This window comes from Python bivittatus, unplaced genomic scaffold (genome assembly GCF_059951505.1).
Source record: "Python bivittatus isolate LINGU-HERP-01145 unplaced genomic scaffold, Pbiv_v1 ctg000340_np1212, whole genome shotgun sequence".
NCBI lineage: Eukaryota > Metazoa > Chordata > Lepidosauria > Squamata > Pythonidae > Python > Python bivittatus.
Genome location: NW_028277056.1, coordinates 3,448,782 through 3,463,974, shown reverse-complemented (window position 1 = coordinate 3,463,974; position 15,193 = coordinate 3,448,782). Strand labels below are relative to the sequence as shown.

Here is a 15,193-nt window from a genome sequence, read left to right as displayed (position 1 = left end):
TGGCTGGGGGGGTGTCATCTTGTCCACACACCCTTTGCACCAGCCCAACAATCACTCCACAAAACGTAACTCTCAGTGTTTCTCAACCTTGGGAACTTTAAGACGGGTGGACTTCAACTCCCAGAATTCCCCAGCCAGCCATGCTGGCTGGGGAATTCTGGGAGTTGAAGTCCACCCGTCTTAAAGTTCCCAAGGTTGAGAAACACTGATCTAGCTGCTTTGAAGTGCCCCAGTTCAGTAGGTGGTTCGGTCCTGCTGGCTGGAGGTATAACAGTCCAATTATAGAGGTGAATCCTGCTGGAAGGATTTGAGCTCGGAAGGGATCCTTGAGGTCATTCAGTCCAACCCCCCAGAGGGCAGGAATCTGCTTGAGCACGTCTGGGGAAGAGTCCACCACCTCTCAGGGTCATTGGCCACTCCCAAATTGCTCGTGTTACTAGGACCTTCTTCCTGATGTCCAACTAGAATTTTGCTTCCGGGGAACGAAAAGCCCTTTTCTGTGTCCTGCTCTGGGAAAGGAAGACTTAATCTCCCGGTGGGATATCTTGTTTGAAGGGGGACCTCACCAACCCACAGTCACCCTTCTCAAATGTGCCCAAATCCCTCATACTCCTTGTTACCAATACCAATACTCATACTTTTTAATGGCCAAGTATAAAACATACACAAGGAATTTATCTTCGGTGATAACAGCAAAATCAACGGTGCGTTTGGATAAGAGCAAAAAAAAGATCACATGGTATTCAGCAAAGCAATGGCACGAGGGAAAAAACTATTCTGATGTCTGGATGTTTTAACATAAGGAGCTCTATGGCGCCGTCCTGAAGGAAGAAGTTGGAACAGATTGTACCCAGGATGAGAAGAGTCTGCAGATATCCTCTCTGCCCTCCTTTTGACCCTCACAGTATATAGTTCTGCTACAGAAGGCAGATGGATTGCAATGATCCTTTCTGCAGACTTAACTATTCGTTGGAGTCTGAGTCTGTCCTGTTTGGTTGCAGAACCAAACCAGACAGTTATAGAGGAGCAGATAACAGACTCAATGATTCCTCTGTAAAACTGCACCAAGAGCTCCTGGGATAATTTAAACTTCCTAAGTTGCCGCAGGAAAAACATCCTTTGCTGTGCCTTTTTAATAATGGCTGTAATGTTATACGTCCATTTCAGGTCTTGGGAAAGTATAGAGCCCAGGAACCTGAAGGACTCTACCACTGATACTAGACTGTTAAGTATAGTAAGGGGAGGAATAGGAGAAGGATTCTTCCTAAAGTCCACAATCATCTCCACGGTCTTAAGTGTATTCAGTTTCAGGTTATTACTACCACACCACAAGACCAGCTGTTGAACCTCCCGTCTATATGCTGACTCATTTCCATTTTGAATTAAACCAATGACAGTTGTATCATCTGCATATTTCAAAATTTTAACAGAAGAGTCCTTTGAAATGCAGTCATTGGTATAAAGGGAAAAAAGCAGTGGAGAAAGCACACATCCCTGAGGGGCACCAGTACTGATTAACCAGGTACTGGAAATAATACACATCACTGAAGCTGTTCTGGTCTCTCTGCATCCTTCTGCAAGTGTGTGGTGTCCAGATGTGGCCCAAGAAATTAATCCAGATATGACTTCCAATTGTTTGAAAACCTTAATGGCTAACCAAGTCCTTTACAGCTGCAAGCACCAAGGCTTCCCCAGGTCAGTGAAAGACCGGACACCTGTGTTCACATGACACGCTAAGGCTTAGCCTTAATCTTGGGTCCTGTGGATGAGTGCTTTGGGCAAACCCAGGCAGCGTGCTTGAATTAAGGTTCAAAGAAATGCGTGTGAACCGGGTGACGTTTGTCTGCAAATACAGTCCAAGCTTCACTTTATTACTAGCAGCTTTGGAGACTGGTCCTGAGGAGGGAAAGCAGCATCATTCGCACGACACATGGAGCCACCAATGCAAAGTCTAACCAAGCTGAGCCCACAACGCAGCCCGTCTTCCGCTGTTCTGGCTCTGTGTTGCGTAAGCACAATCCATATAGACGTGTGCCACTTATAAATAGCAGGAAGCGCACCAAAGTTTTTTAAACATTTTGCACAAGCCCATGCATGTGCTTGCTTGCTCTCACATGGTATATTACCTGTGTCTAGTTTTCTGGGCTGTTACAGAAAAGAGGTCAGGCTCCAAAAAAGGAATGGGGGGGGGCACACTCCTGTTCCCTGCTATTTATAGGTTGAGTTTTATTGCTCCCTCCTTCCCTTGTTCACAATTAAGGTGGTCCAGCCAAACCAACAGGTACATTAAGAGTGGATGAATTTTCCTCTACAAAGACCGTTCCGGGGTGAGTGGGGGTCTCCTTTGAGTTTATGGGGCAAAAATCAGTGGAGCGGGGAGGCAGGTTCAAAAGTGTGTGGGTTGCCTTTTCTTCTTTGCATCCTCCTTTATTTATTTTCATATTTATATAGCCGCTCATCTCACAGAAAAGGGACTCTGGGTGGCGTACAACAATGAAAAAGAATAAATACATAAAAAATAATGATAAGTTCAAAGTAATTATAACAGCACACAAAACAGGAGAGGATCGTATTATAAGGGAGCCATCGCAAAATCTCCCTGGGTCCTCTGGCACCCCCCAGGCTTGACCAATTTACAAGAAAGAGAGGGATTTTTTAAAGCAAGGAGAGATTTTACTGGGGGTGGCTGGATCCGTGCGTGATGCTCGGTCCTCCAAAAATGCCTGTTGGGGCTGGAAATGGGTTGTTCCCAATGCAGGTTAAGTGACAAGGCAGCCCTTGTTGGAAAAAGCTACCCTGGTCTTGGCGGGTCTGAGAAAGCCGGGTTGTTGGGGGGGGGGGGGGTGAAGATCCATTTCACAGGCAAGAGGTGGCGGGAGGTGGGGCTGGAGGGAATTTACCGACTTGCCTTTTAAATTGCCAAAGGGGATGTGGCAAGGGGTGAGGTCTGTGAGCAACACAAGTGAAGCCACCGCCTCAATTTTCCAACTTTGTTCTAGGCCAGCGTTTCTCCACCTTGGCCACTTTAAGATGGGTGGACTTCAACTCCCAGAATTCCCCAGCCAGCCATGCTGGCTGGGGAATTCTGGGAGTTGAAGTCCACCCATCTTAAAGTGGCCAAGGTGGAGAAACACTGGCCTAGACCTCTGTCAAGATGCCTTTCCATCTTTTGAGCTTGGGGGGCATTGAGAATGCCACTCTCTGCTGGGGCTGGCACAACTAATGCAAAGGGGCACCCGTGTAAAAGAATGGCATTCTAGCAAACTCTTAATTCCTCCAATCCCTCATTTTTTATTTTTTTTCCTGTGGATCATGTCATGCGATGCCCAGCTTGGGGAGCCCCTTGGCATCTGCCCTTGGTCTTGGGAGATCCCTGGGGGACCGGGCTCGGCTGCCCCCCCTTGGTCTGCCCTAGTTTGGGTGCTGCCTTGCCATCCCAGAACACGGGGGCGTGTTGGAAGGGATGGGGAAGAGGCCTCCGTTTCAGAATCTGAATTTTAGCAGAAATGGAGAGAATCCCGACACTCGCCGTGGGATGAGCCTTCCTGAGAAAGGCTGCAGAGCCACAAGGACAGAAAGGAAGCCCCGCTCGCCCTGGAGCTCCAGCAGTCCGAAGAAACGCCCGCGCCTCCGCGTTCTGCCACATCGGAGAGGTGAAAACGCACGACACGGGAAAAGAAGAAACGCACGTGAGAATCGGAGGAGCCGGCTCCGCCGCCAGTGCGCTGGCTCTGGGGATCCAGCAGAGGGCGCTCTCACGCCAGGAAAGGCCGCGGCTGAGCGGAGGGGGGGAAGGAGACTGGTTGGACTACACGCCCCTTCAGCCCCACCCAGCAGGGGGCTGCGGACGATGGGAGCTGGAGTCAAGCGCCAGAGGCTCGTGCGTTCGCGACGCCGCCTTCTGTACGGCTTGAAGAGGCCGCCGGAAGCCGAAGCCGAACAGCTGGGCTGCGCCGCTGCCTGGCGAACCCGCCTCCCGGTCTCATGGACGTCTGAGGCCGAACTGCGTCCTCCCCACCGGCTGGAAGCGTCCCCTGCTAAGGAGCTGCGAACGACCGAGCAGCCTGCCTGCAGCGGGCTCAGAAATGTTTCACGGGTCTACCGCTCCGTGTCTCTCGTTCTCTCCTCTCTATCTATCGCATTCCTGAATGTTTTCTCCCTCCATTTTAAAGGGCCCAACGCCAGCAACCAGGACAGGTTAAAAACTGGCACTTAATGTTTTTTAAAATAGACGTCGACATTTCGCGCGAGTTTGAGGGCTGTAAACGCCTCCCTTGGTAACCAAGGACGACGACCTCATCTGAAGTCCTGGAAGGGGAGGCGAGCGGGCCCCCTGCGCACACCCCGCCGACTCTCCCTTTCCCGCCGCGCTCCCTTCGCTCACAGGCTGCTTCGCACCCAGGTTGTCCTAACGTGTCATTGCCGTTCGCTTCCCTGCTTCTCTTCCTTTCAAGCCGTCGGGGGCACGCGTGGATTTCGCTGCCCCAAGCCGGGCTCCCCGGCGGGACCGCTTGGCCTCTCTTTGGCGACTCTTCCCAGAGCCCCGTCTGCACCCACCCATCGTCCTGCAAAACCAGCTGGGGAAACACAGGGGAGGAGAACAGCAGACGAGGATCTCTGTCGCTCAGCGCTGGACTGTGGAGTCCGAGGGGTTCTGTGAGTTCGGCTGTTTCCTTGCAGACGTTTCGTTACCCGGCTAGGCAACATCTTGGGTACTAGCACTGAAGATGTTACCTAGCTGGGTAACGAAACGCCTGCAAGGAAACAGCCAAGCTCAGAGAACCCCTCGGACTCCAAAGGAGAACAGCACTTCACACCTGGGATATCTGGAGGGTGGGACGGGACACAGAGCCCCCCCCCTTCTGTCACCCACAAATGTGACAACACTGAATTTGAACCAGGGAGGTGGGAGATGACATTCCAGTTCAGCCCTCGAAAACCAGGTATGTCGAATATTTGGAATCACATCAGCAAAATTGTCCATTGCCACTGAAAACAGACACTTGAATCAACAGTCAAGACCTTGGGTTTCTCTTTCTCTCGTTTTTTTTTTTTTTTTGGAAATATTTTAATAGTTACTGAATGTTCTACATCTTACAGTAAATATCGTACAGTTACAAACTCTTGGCTTAAATCTGTCAGGGAGATCACTAACTGATCTTCAGAACAAAATCATGATCATATGGATTTACACTTCATATTCACAAGTTGAGACTGGGGGTCGGGGGGGGGGAAGGCTTTCCAAACTCAACAGGCTTTTTCCCCCCACTGGCTGTGTTAAATCCTTAGATTGAAAGCATGGAAGACTCTCATCTCCAATAAAATGTTTTAAGAGAGATTAATGGAATTATTACCTCTGCAGGCTGGATAATTAAAAAAAAATATCAGCAGACCCCCATCCAAACAGCTTTCTGTCTCGAGAGCAACCATTCTCTGCCACGGGCTGTGCAATTTGAACAAAGGCATTTGCCATGAATGAAGGAATGAATTAAAAAAAAAAAGCCACTGTTTTATGTAAGCAAATCCAAATACACCCAAAATTAGAATGAGGCTGGGTCAAAAAAAAAAGGGGGGGAGGGATTTTGATTGGGTAATAATCAGTACAAATGTGCAAAAGATTTGCAAATGCCAGACAAATCTTCCTGCCCTATTTCTTTCTTGCTGTGCCCACCAACCGACTGGGGAGGCTCCCACCTGCCCAGCCATCAGCAGAAAGGATGTGCCTCTTATCTCGACATCACAAACACAAGAGAGATGCTTTACACAACACACACTACGCCTCTGCGTCTCTTCCCATTTTTTTTGGCAACCCCAGGCTCTTAAGAATCTGGCACCCCAATTTTGGCCAGCAAACTCTCTCTCTGGCCTCCTTCTAATGCTAAACTGCGAATGTAATCAAATTCGGGGGACCTGAATTCAAATCCCCACTCTCTCTTGGACTAGTCACCAGCCCTCAGCCCAGCCTTCCTCGCAGGGTTGTGAGATTCAAGGGGGACAATGCTGAGCATTTCTCACTACAAATGGAACCTAGGTGAGGTTTGGAACAAACCAAACCAAATCTACAGCCCTCCAGACTGTTGAGGCAACGGTGCCCAGGCATCTCAGGGAAAATGGCCTCCATCCATGCCAGCTGGGAATTTTGGGAGGTGTTGTTTCTACACTTTGGATTGAAGGAAATTGATTTAGACCAGTGTTTCTCAACCTTAGAGACTTTTAGCTGTATGGACTTCAACTCCCAGAATTCCATGCTGGCTGGGGAATTCTGGGAGTCGAAGTCCATTCAGCTTAAAGTTGCTAAGGTTGAGAAACACTAATTTAGACGTTTGCTCTAGCACATGGCAGAGAAAAACCAGGCTGCTGAAAATCTTGAACCTCCCCTGGTCCCACCTAGATGGTCATTTGTCAGAGAGGCTCTAGTGGATCCTGTCCTGAGCCGGGGTTGGTCTAGATGGCCTCCCAGATGCCTTCCAACTAGGATTCCACAGGAAAAATGGCCCGGTTGAGTGGAGTTTTGGCAATCCTGGTTATGGCTTGTATACTGTTGTAGGTGCCAACTGAAAACACCAAGTGAAGGCAGGGCACGGTCCCAGAGAATTTTCCTGGTGTTTGTTTTAGCAGAAGGTCAGCACCCAATTTGGCAGGCCCGTGCAGAATTCATGCCGGAATCGCCTCTCAAATAACTGGTTAGTGCAGGATGCAAGATGCAAACTTGATCTATAGTCGATTAACTGCCCCCCCCCCCGAATCCCCTAGCAAAAGGGCACCACTGTTTTCACAATAACCTACTGTACATTATTTTTTTAAAAAGTAATGCCCAACAGTTAACGTCTGTTGCTGCTCCTTCCAACCGTGGGGTTTCTTCTCTGTTTCTCTCTTCAACTTGTGAAAGAAAATTCCTAGCTTGGGCATGCATGCACTTAAAATAAAAGGGCCAATAAATTCCCCCTCCCCTGAACAAAACTCCCTCCAACACACCCTCCTGAAGTCCCACTGGGGGCTCAGGTCTATGGCCCCAGGCCTGGCGAACGACCCAGCCCGTTGCAGCATTCAAGATCTGCACGCTGGATCCAGCTCGAGAGGTTGAGTGCATTTACGGCGCCTGCGAGAAACACCTGGCTCTTCCTCAAATTTTTGCACATCTTCCTAGCACGAAAAGTGCCACCTTTCCCTGGGAGCACAGGCCTCTTGAGTTCCTTGGGCATCTCTACAAGCATGCGTGTAGTGACGTGCCCAGGCACGGAACCTGAATATAGCTACAGCACCAAGCCGGGTGAGCTGAGTTTGCAAAAATAAAAATAAAAAAACCTGGGCAAAAAACAATGCACAGATGTTGGGGAAAAGATGAGGATGCTGCTGGGAAGGGGCAGGAAGGAGTAGGCCTACCTCCTTCTGGGGCTAGGACCCAGAGGTCTTGCCCCTTGGGAATGCTGTCCCCGAGTGGGCCAGAGGGCCACTCCGGGACCTGGCATTTCCCCAGCCTGTCTGCCAATTCGGAGCTGCAATCCAATGCCTGCTGGCAGTGGGGTGGGAAATCCCTTGGCTGCATTGGGTAGAGATGGTGTTTTTCAACCTTGGCCCCTTTAAGACATGTGGACTTCAACTCCCAGAATTGACTGAGTTGTGTTCTCCCTCCCTGAAACTGGAAGGAGACAAAACGGGGCATTTCCCCCCTAGTGCCCTCTCCTGCTCGCTGCTCTACCTTCCAGGGGTTCCTCTGTCCATCCTCCCCAGAATTCTGGGAGTTGAAGTCCACACCTCTTAAAGGGGCCACATTTGAAAAATCCAGAGTGGGGGACTGTGTCCTGGTGCACTTAGGTTTCTCAATGGTGGGATCTTTTCTCTCTGGGGAGGACAGAGGGGAGCCTCCTCACCCACGAGCCCCCCCCAAACTTGTGTTCTGAAGTGCTCCCCATAGGCTCAGCGAAACATCCAAGCAGCTCAACCGTGAACGTTCCTCCAGCGAAGGAGAGCAAACATCCCTCATGAAGAACAGAAACTTTAAATAACATTTAGGGAAAGAAGCGCCTCTTAAATTACATGTTCCCAACGGCAGAACGACGGGCGAGGGCATGACAGGCGGTCAAAGACAGGAGCCAATCTCGAGCTGGTTCCTCCTGGAGTCCTGGCTGGGCGGCACCTCGGGGGCCTGACTGCCTGGGGTGGCCCAATACGACCGTTAATATGCATTCTTGGCGTTTTGGGGCAGGTGAAATTTTTTTTTTTCTTTTTTCTTCTTCCCCAGAATGGGTTTTAAAAGGGGGAGGTGGCAGTGGGGGCCAGGTGGCAACAGTCGCCGTGTTTTTCCCGGCTGCCTGATTCTCAGGGAGGGGGGCACGGGGAATGGGTCCCTGAAATGTGGGGAAGAGATGAAGATGGGGTTACTCAACTCCAAAGCAGCAAGCAAGACGCCGATGCATTTCCAGCTTTTCCTGTATCCGGCCCCAAATATGGGTCTCCCAGGATTCGTGGCAGGGTCATTCGGGGGGGCCCTCCAAAGGCTTCCCACCCCACTTGGCTCATTGTCCCCCCCCCCGCCCAATTGAAAAGTATACACTTTATACAGCTATATACACCTGGAACTCCAAAGGCTTCTTGCGTGGTGAGGAAGGGGTTGCTGTGAGCGAGGAGGGGAGGCAGAGCGGCTTGAACTCCTGCCGAGCGGCTCCCCTGGGGCTGCGCCAGCGAGAAAGAGTAGCCCCTGCGTCTCCCCCCCGTGACCCCCCCAAACAGTCCCTCTGTGGGTCACAGCCACGGAAACGGGCTCCGGGATGCGTGTTGTGACCTGGGTGGGCTTCCCTGCTTCTGGGAAGAGGTCTCAGGAGCCTTCTCGGTCCTGCTTTCCACGGCTGGAGGGGCTGACCCCCCCTCTGCTTGCTGTCAGATGGAAGAGGGGCCACTGGGAGAGCGAAGGGCGTTTGCTCCGGGTTCCGCAGCCAACCTGCCAGGGCCGGTGGCAGGAAGGCCTCCAGCTCCCCCAGCGTCTACCTGCTCTTCTATGGCCTCAGTGGGATTGGGCAGCCCAAGTTAGGGGTTTGCAGCAGGGGGCGGGGGGGGGGGAATGCTGCTCCTTCCCCAGAAATGGCAATTGGAGCATTTCAAGGGAATGAACGCATGCCGCCATCTCAGTCCCTGGGTCCTGATCCTGCACGGCCGCCAGCAGAGACGTTAGAAGGCCGACGCTTCTGGATTCAGACCGATTTTCCTGGGAACGGACCAACTGCCCCCCGACAGTCTACTGCAGTGCTTTTCCAACTTGGTCACTTTAAGACGTGTGGCTGGGGAATTCTGGGGGTTGAAGTCCACCCATCTTAAAGCGGCCAAGTTGGAAGCATCCCTCTATTTCCAGCAATAATTAGGGCATTCTGCTTCCTTCAGTAGCTTTGCTCTTCCTGGAAAGAGACCCAGGAAAGTCGCGTCGCTGTCCGGAAGCCATCCGGAGCTGCTCAGCGCCGTTCCATGTTATCTCACAGGGAATGAGGGGAATCTCTGTAGTCAGTCCGAGGCGCAGGAACTGCCCAGAAACCGATCCTAGCAGGATTTCTGCCCTGCCCTGGTCCTGGGCACCCCAGAAAGTCCCTATGCTGGGCAACGTGGATGCCGAGCGGAAAGGAAGCCAACATCAACTTTGGCAGAGGGAAGAGGGTGATGCTACAGGAGGCCTGGAGGGCTGATCCAATCCCATCTCATCCACCTGCAACCCCTGGCCCTGGCCGCTGAGCCCTGCCTAGGACTAATCTTTATTGAGAGCGTTGGGGGTTTGGGTGACCTCGGAGTTAATCCTTGCAGCCAGGGGCTCTCCTTGCCAAGAAGGATCTCATCTTTTCCTTCCTTCTGCTCTTCCGCCCTTCTGCTTTGCAGAACTTCATTCCTGGCAGGAGAAACACCTTGGTCCCTACATTTTCAGCCCGGCTATGGGGCTCCATTAACGCTGGTGGGAGCACAGGGGGCAACTCTGTCCTCCACTCCTGCGTGTAGATTCAAGACAAGCCACAGCCTCCTCTCCCTCATTTGGGCCCTTTCACGCAATTCAACCGGCACCTTGGGAATGTGGGCCACAACCCAACAGGGATTCTGACATTCGCTCGGACTATGGGTCAAGACGGCCACAAAGGTGGAGGAGAACCCAGCCTAGAACCCAACCATACAGAGAGGTCACTATCGGCCAGCACAGAGGACATCTCTGGAGAGGTCTTTGTGAGGAGCTACTGAAAGCCAATTTAATCCAGGTGGGACGGGGGGGCAGGACTTGGAGTCAGCCTTCCCAAACAACCAACCGCAGAAGCTCCTCACCCGGGCGTCCTCCCTGCTGAATCTCTTCTGGCCTAACATGGGGAAATCTGGATCTTCTCCTTGGGGTTCACCCCTTCATCTGAAGAATGCAAGCAGACCAGCCTTTCTGTCCCAAGTCCCTAGCCTTCGCTCCTCCTCTAAGAGACAGCGCACGGAGGGAAAATTGCTCCAAAATCAATGGAATGTCTCCAGTTCGCTCATCACCTCCCTTTGTGGAGGGGAGGTCTGCATCAAAAAAGTCAAGATGGCAATCATGACCACGAAGACAAAACTCGACCTCTTTTCTTTAAAGTGTTACACATGCAGTGCATGTAAAAAAAAGGTAGGGCTTCCATCAAGGTCCTGGCTGCCATCTTGACTTTTTTGACTCCCCCCCAAATGGACGCCCCCGTATCATCCTATGCTAATATGAGCCCAACCCTCCCACCTCGGGGGGCATGGGGATTCCATAATTAAAACACGCACATACATACATGCCAATTCTCAGGCTGAAGAGCAGCCTGTCCTGCTTTCTAACACCCCGTGCCCGCGTGACGGATCGAGGGTCCTTTTGCCTTTTCCTGCAAACAAAGGACCGAGTTCCACGTTTCAGTGCAAATAACGAGCCACCGACACAATCCCAACGCCTATCTGGAAGACACCAATTTTCTTGTATCCTGTTATGGAGGAGCGTGAGGGGAGGGGGGGAAGGGCTTCTTGGGACGGGGTGGGCAAAGGCCGGGGCTGTTCTTGTTCACTCCAGAGCCCTGAAGGTGAAATCGCCCCCCCAGAGGAGCCCCCACGGAGCACTAATGGAAAGGGCGGCACCAGGAGGCCCTGGCGATGCCAAATGGAGGAAGGGGGAAACTGGAACCAAGGCAGCGGGGCGGGGGGGCTGGAAAAGCAACAATATGGCTCAGCAGGAGTGGACGCTGGAGGAAGGGGGACCTGGGGATGGGGGAGGGGGACGCTGGCTTTTACCCAAAAAGTCAAAAGCCGTTTTGTTAAAAAATTAAAATCCTAAAGAATGCATAACACGACCCTTGAGGTGGGTTGTTTTTGCTTTCGCTAACAGCCCTGGTGCCTTGGGGCAGCTGCTCCGTCACTCGCCTTGTTGCATACGATGTCTGACTCCAGATCTGCTGGAGGAAAAAAGAGTTTGAGAAATGGGTCTGAGCCCCCTTCCTCTCCTCTCCTCTCCTCTCCTCTCCTCTCCTCTCCTCTCCTCTCCTCTCCTCTCCTCTCCTCTCCTCTCCTCTCCTCCCCTCCCCTCCCCTCCCCTCCCCTCCCCTCCCCTCTCCTCTCCCCCCAGGACCGCTGCTGGGCAGCTTCTAGTCTTCCAGCCCCTCGTGTTTTTCCACTCTTGGCCTCCCTCTTTGCAACCACGCAGGGCCCGAGGGGGCACCTAAGATGCGTTCTCCCCGTAGTGTGACCGGTCCGCATCAAAGGGCAGACTTCTTTAAGGCGGTTCTCCAGCAGGCAAATATCCATCCCAACGTTCTCCCGGTTGGAATTCTGCCTGCGGACTCTCTCTTTGGGGAGTTGAAAGCTGTACGAGAGAGACGGCCTCGCGTGGGATCCACGCACGCTCCTTCCGTCCCTCTGGCCAAAAAGGTCTTGCCTTTGAAGCCGAGAGAGACAGAAACTGCAAATCCAATTTAACAGAGGTGAAAAATAGACTGAGGCAACGAAGTGAAAGAATTCCCTTTGCTGCTCTCCGAATCACAGATTACATAACCACCCATGGCTACCCAATTGCATGTTTTTTTATTGTGAAAGGAGGATTAAATTATTAAATGCCTGGGGAGATCAGTCAACGTGCAGGGAGAAAATGCCACACGATGGAGAGCTCCCTTCTTGCAGCACTTTCCGTGGGTGCCTTTACTCATCTTTAGCAGCTCCTGGGCAGCCTCCCTTATCCGGGCTGGCCTCCGTACGTGGGACTTCAACTCCCAGAATTCCTAGCCAGCCCTCAGAGGCTTCTGGCTCTTGAGGTCCGCACACCGGAGACCACAGCCAAGAGAGCGTGCAAAGTGACCGCACACCTGCAGGGACATCCTTATGGACTTCCGTTCTGACATCTGACCCAGGTACACAAGCTGCGGGTTTGGCGTTGCAATGCCCATTTTGTGACAAGCCCCATCCCCACTCCTCTTTCTCCCCACTTCAAAGGAGTGACAGACTCCCTGCGCTGAGGACACTGCCTTAGAAGCCCCACTCTCCCTTTGCCTCCCACCGACCGCTCCTGGTGGATGCCACCACTACTCACGTGGACTGGTCAATGGGATTACCAATGTGGAGGGATGTAGCTGTAGGCAGGGGTCCCTTGCGCCCGGTATGTTGGCACTGAGACGGGATGTGCCCCCAGCGTGGTGTGTTGTGGGGTTGTCAGCAGAGTGCCTGTGATAGGGAAGGGAAAAGTTCAGAGGGGCTGCCGACAGAATCCATTGTTTTCCCTGAAGTGTGCAGCCTGGCTTGCTGGCTTGAGACACCTGCAAACCTCTCCAGCTGGCAGCTGTCCTGATAGAGGCACAGAGGGAGGACATCCGAACCGTGTGGTCAGTCTAGTCCAAAATCTGCTTTCTGGTCTTGCCTTAAAAGGTCTAACTTGAGAGCTACAGTGAAAGCCGTGGACAAGGTAAAACTCAGCACAGCTTCTGGGGCAGAAGAAAATCCTAGACCTTGTTTCAGACAGGTGGCGGAGAAGATCCAGTCTCTTGTCTCCATGGATAAAAATACACCCGTATCGGAACCAAACCGGCAGACTTTCCCTGGGCAAAAATAGCTGATAAAAGTGGTTGTTTTAGCTCTGCTCAACCATCCTATTGGTCTCAAGCATTTTCACCCAATTAGATAAGGCAATTAGAGACAATCGCGTGCATGCATGTTAGGGAATTTGTATCACCAAATGCTCTTCTCTTCCCCCTTCCCAACCTGCATGAAGAAGATTGCTGGCAACATTTCAGGGACTATCTTACCCCCCTCTCTGGGGACAGATGCTTTGGAATTTTCTCAGCATCCTTAAATTGACTCCAGACGGCCCATACGCAGGCTGAAATCCCAGCTAACTCTCTCCCACATGCTAAAGACCGCAGAAAGGAGCCTGCTCTGGGCTGCTCTTTTGGACAAAGTGGGGAAAGGCCCAGGGGGGCTCATTTGGATTCGTTTCCTTGGCAGAAGAACAGTCTGGCAGTGGGCCTCCCCCAGCTAAAGTATGGGCTCCGTGGGTCTACGCCCCACTCTCCATTTGTAGAGGCAATACATTTTGGCTAGCAGAAAAGCACCACAGCCAGCGAGGCGGGCAGGAAGGAGAACAAGGAAACCAGGATGGACAGAGGAACCCCTGGAAGGTAGAGCAGCGAGCAGGAGAGGGCACTAGGGGGAAAATGCCCCGTTTTGTCTCCTTCCAGTTTCAGGGAGGGAGAACACAACTCAGTCTTCCACTGTAGACAGACCACTCCCAAAGAACCTATTACTGAAATTGGACAAGAAAAGAGTTTTCAGGGTTTTTTCTTTCCTAAAAAAATGGAAAAAGGCTCAAGAATATGTCGGGTCAGTGTTTGCTAGGCTTAATTGACCTGCGGGGGATGACAAGGAGAAATGTCAAGAATGGGGGTGTCTGCAGGGTGTGGTCCAAAAGGTCAAGATGACCGCCACAACCACTAAGAAAAAGCACGGGTTGTTACTGACAACGGACGCAGCATTTTAGAAACTCAGTGATTTTTCTGGCCAGCCACAGGAAGGTGAACGAAGCCCGGCTCCCAACTCAGGGGGAAACGTTTCCGAAGCAGAGTTTGATGCAGTTTCGTGGCATCTCGGCCTCTGTGGCAGCCATCTCCAATTTGCTGCCTGCCCTATTTTTAATCTGCTCCTACAACTCCCCAGTCCCAAAAGCCAACCTGGCTGGGCAGGATGGGGACTGTAGTCCAGTGCATCTGGCTGAAAAGTGCTGTTTTATCACTGGGTTCCCAGAGGGGGTGCTGTCCTTTCACTCAGCCCTTACCTGCTGACATGGCCATGGTGGCCCCAGCTACCATCCCCATGGCCACACCGTTGGTCCTCGGAGCGGCTACTGGAGCTGGATAAATGGCCGACGGGATGCTGTTTGGCTGGACCACGGTGGTGTGGTGAATGACATGAGGCTGTGCCGCATAGACTGGCTGCGTGTAGTACGCTCCCTGTTTGGGAAGGGAGGGAGGAAAGCCACAGCGCATGAGAATTCTCTCCAGGAAATTCAGCAATGGTAGCATGAAGCCCCCATGGGCGGGGGGGGGGGGTCTGCAGGAACCAGCTGCTTTTGTCCAGCTGATGAAAGCAGTGCCAAGATGTCCGGCCGGAGCTCCGCCCCTTTTGTACAGGCATGCAATGCACATGCGGAAGGGCTGGGGCTTCTGTCGCAACAGCACAACACTGCTTTAATCATTTTGTCCCCCCGCTTAATCTCCCCACCCCGGATGCCGCTGGAGCCATCACACAAACCTTCAAGCCCCCTGGCTCATTCAGTCTTTGGACAATGGGCTTAACCTGCCCAGTTTTTAATGTCTGCCCTGAATCTGATCCTTTTAGGCAAGCAGCACCCAGTTAAAGGTCCCCTTCGGAAGCAGCAGGTCAGTTAATTTTCTCTGCGGCCAAAATGTTCATCTTGACATTGCATAAGGGGAAGATTTCCACATTCTCTCCATGCAGTCCAGACTAACTGAAACCCTTCTTTGCAAGGGGAAAGGGAGAACAAATGGAGGATTCTCCTCTTTTGTGTGGAGGGGAGAGCAAGGTGGTGGGAAGGCAGACAATCCGGAATTCCTTGGCAAGGCTGCTTGCCAGAAACAGCATGACCCCCTACCAGCTTTTGAAAAAGCCAGGGTGATGGCCTTTAAAATCCAGAGTTGGGAAGTCCCCCATCCTCAGCCAAGGGTGGACCTGAGGA

At 52.2% G+C, this 15,193-nt stretch overlaps 1 protein-coding gene across 4 annotated transcripts in view; it reads right to left on the bottom strand.

The window, feature by feature from the left end:
- Positions 1–5,558: 5,558 nt before the first annotated feature.
- The window catches only part of FAM168A (family with sequence similarity 168 member A), a 138,974-nt gene continuing 129,339 nt past the window's right edge, over positions 5,559–15,193 (bottom strand). For all 4 annotated transcript variants that reach the window (XM_088140444.1, XM_015888194.3, XM_007428934.3 and 1 more), the window contains 3 exons: positions 14,273–14,447; positions 12,539–12,669; positions 5,559–11,408 (listed from right to left, as the gene is read on the bottom strand). In XM_088140444.1, the coding sequence (XP_087996570.1) occupies positions 12,557–12,669; positions 14,273–14,447 (288 nt within the window). In that variant the 3' untranslated portion in view covers positions 5,559–11,408; positions 12,539–12,556. The remainder of the gene's footprint in view (positions 11,409–12,538; positions 12,670–14,272; positions 14,448–15,193) is intronic.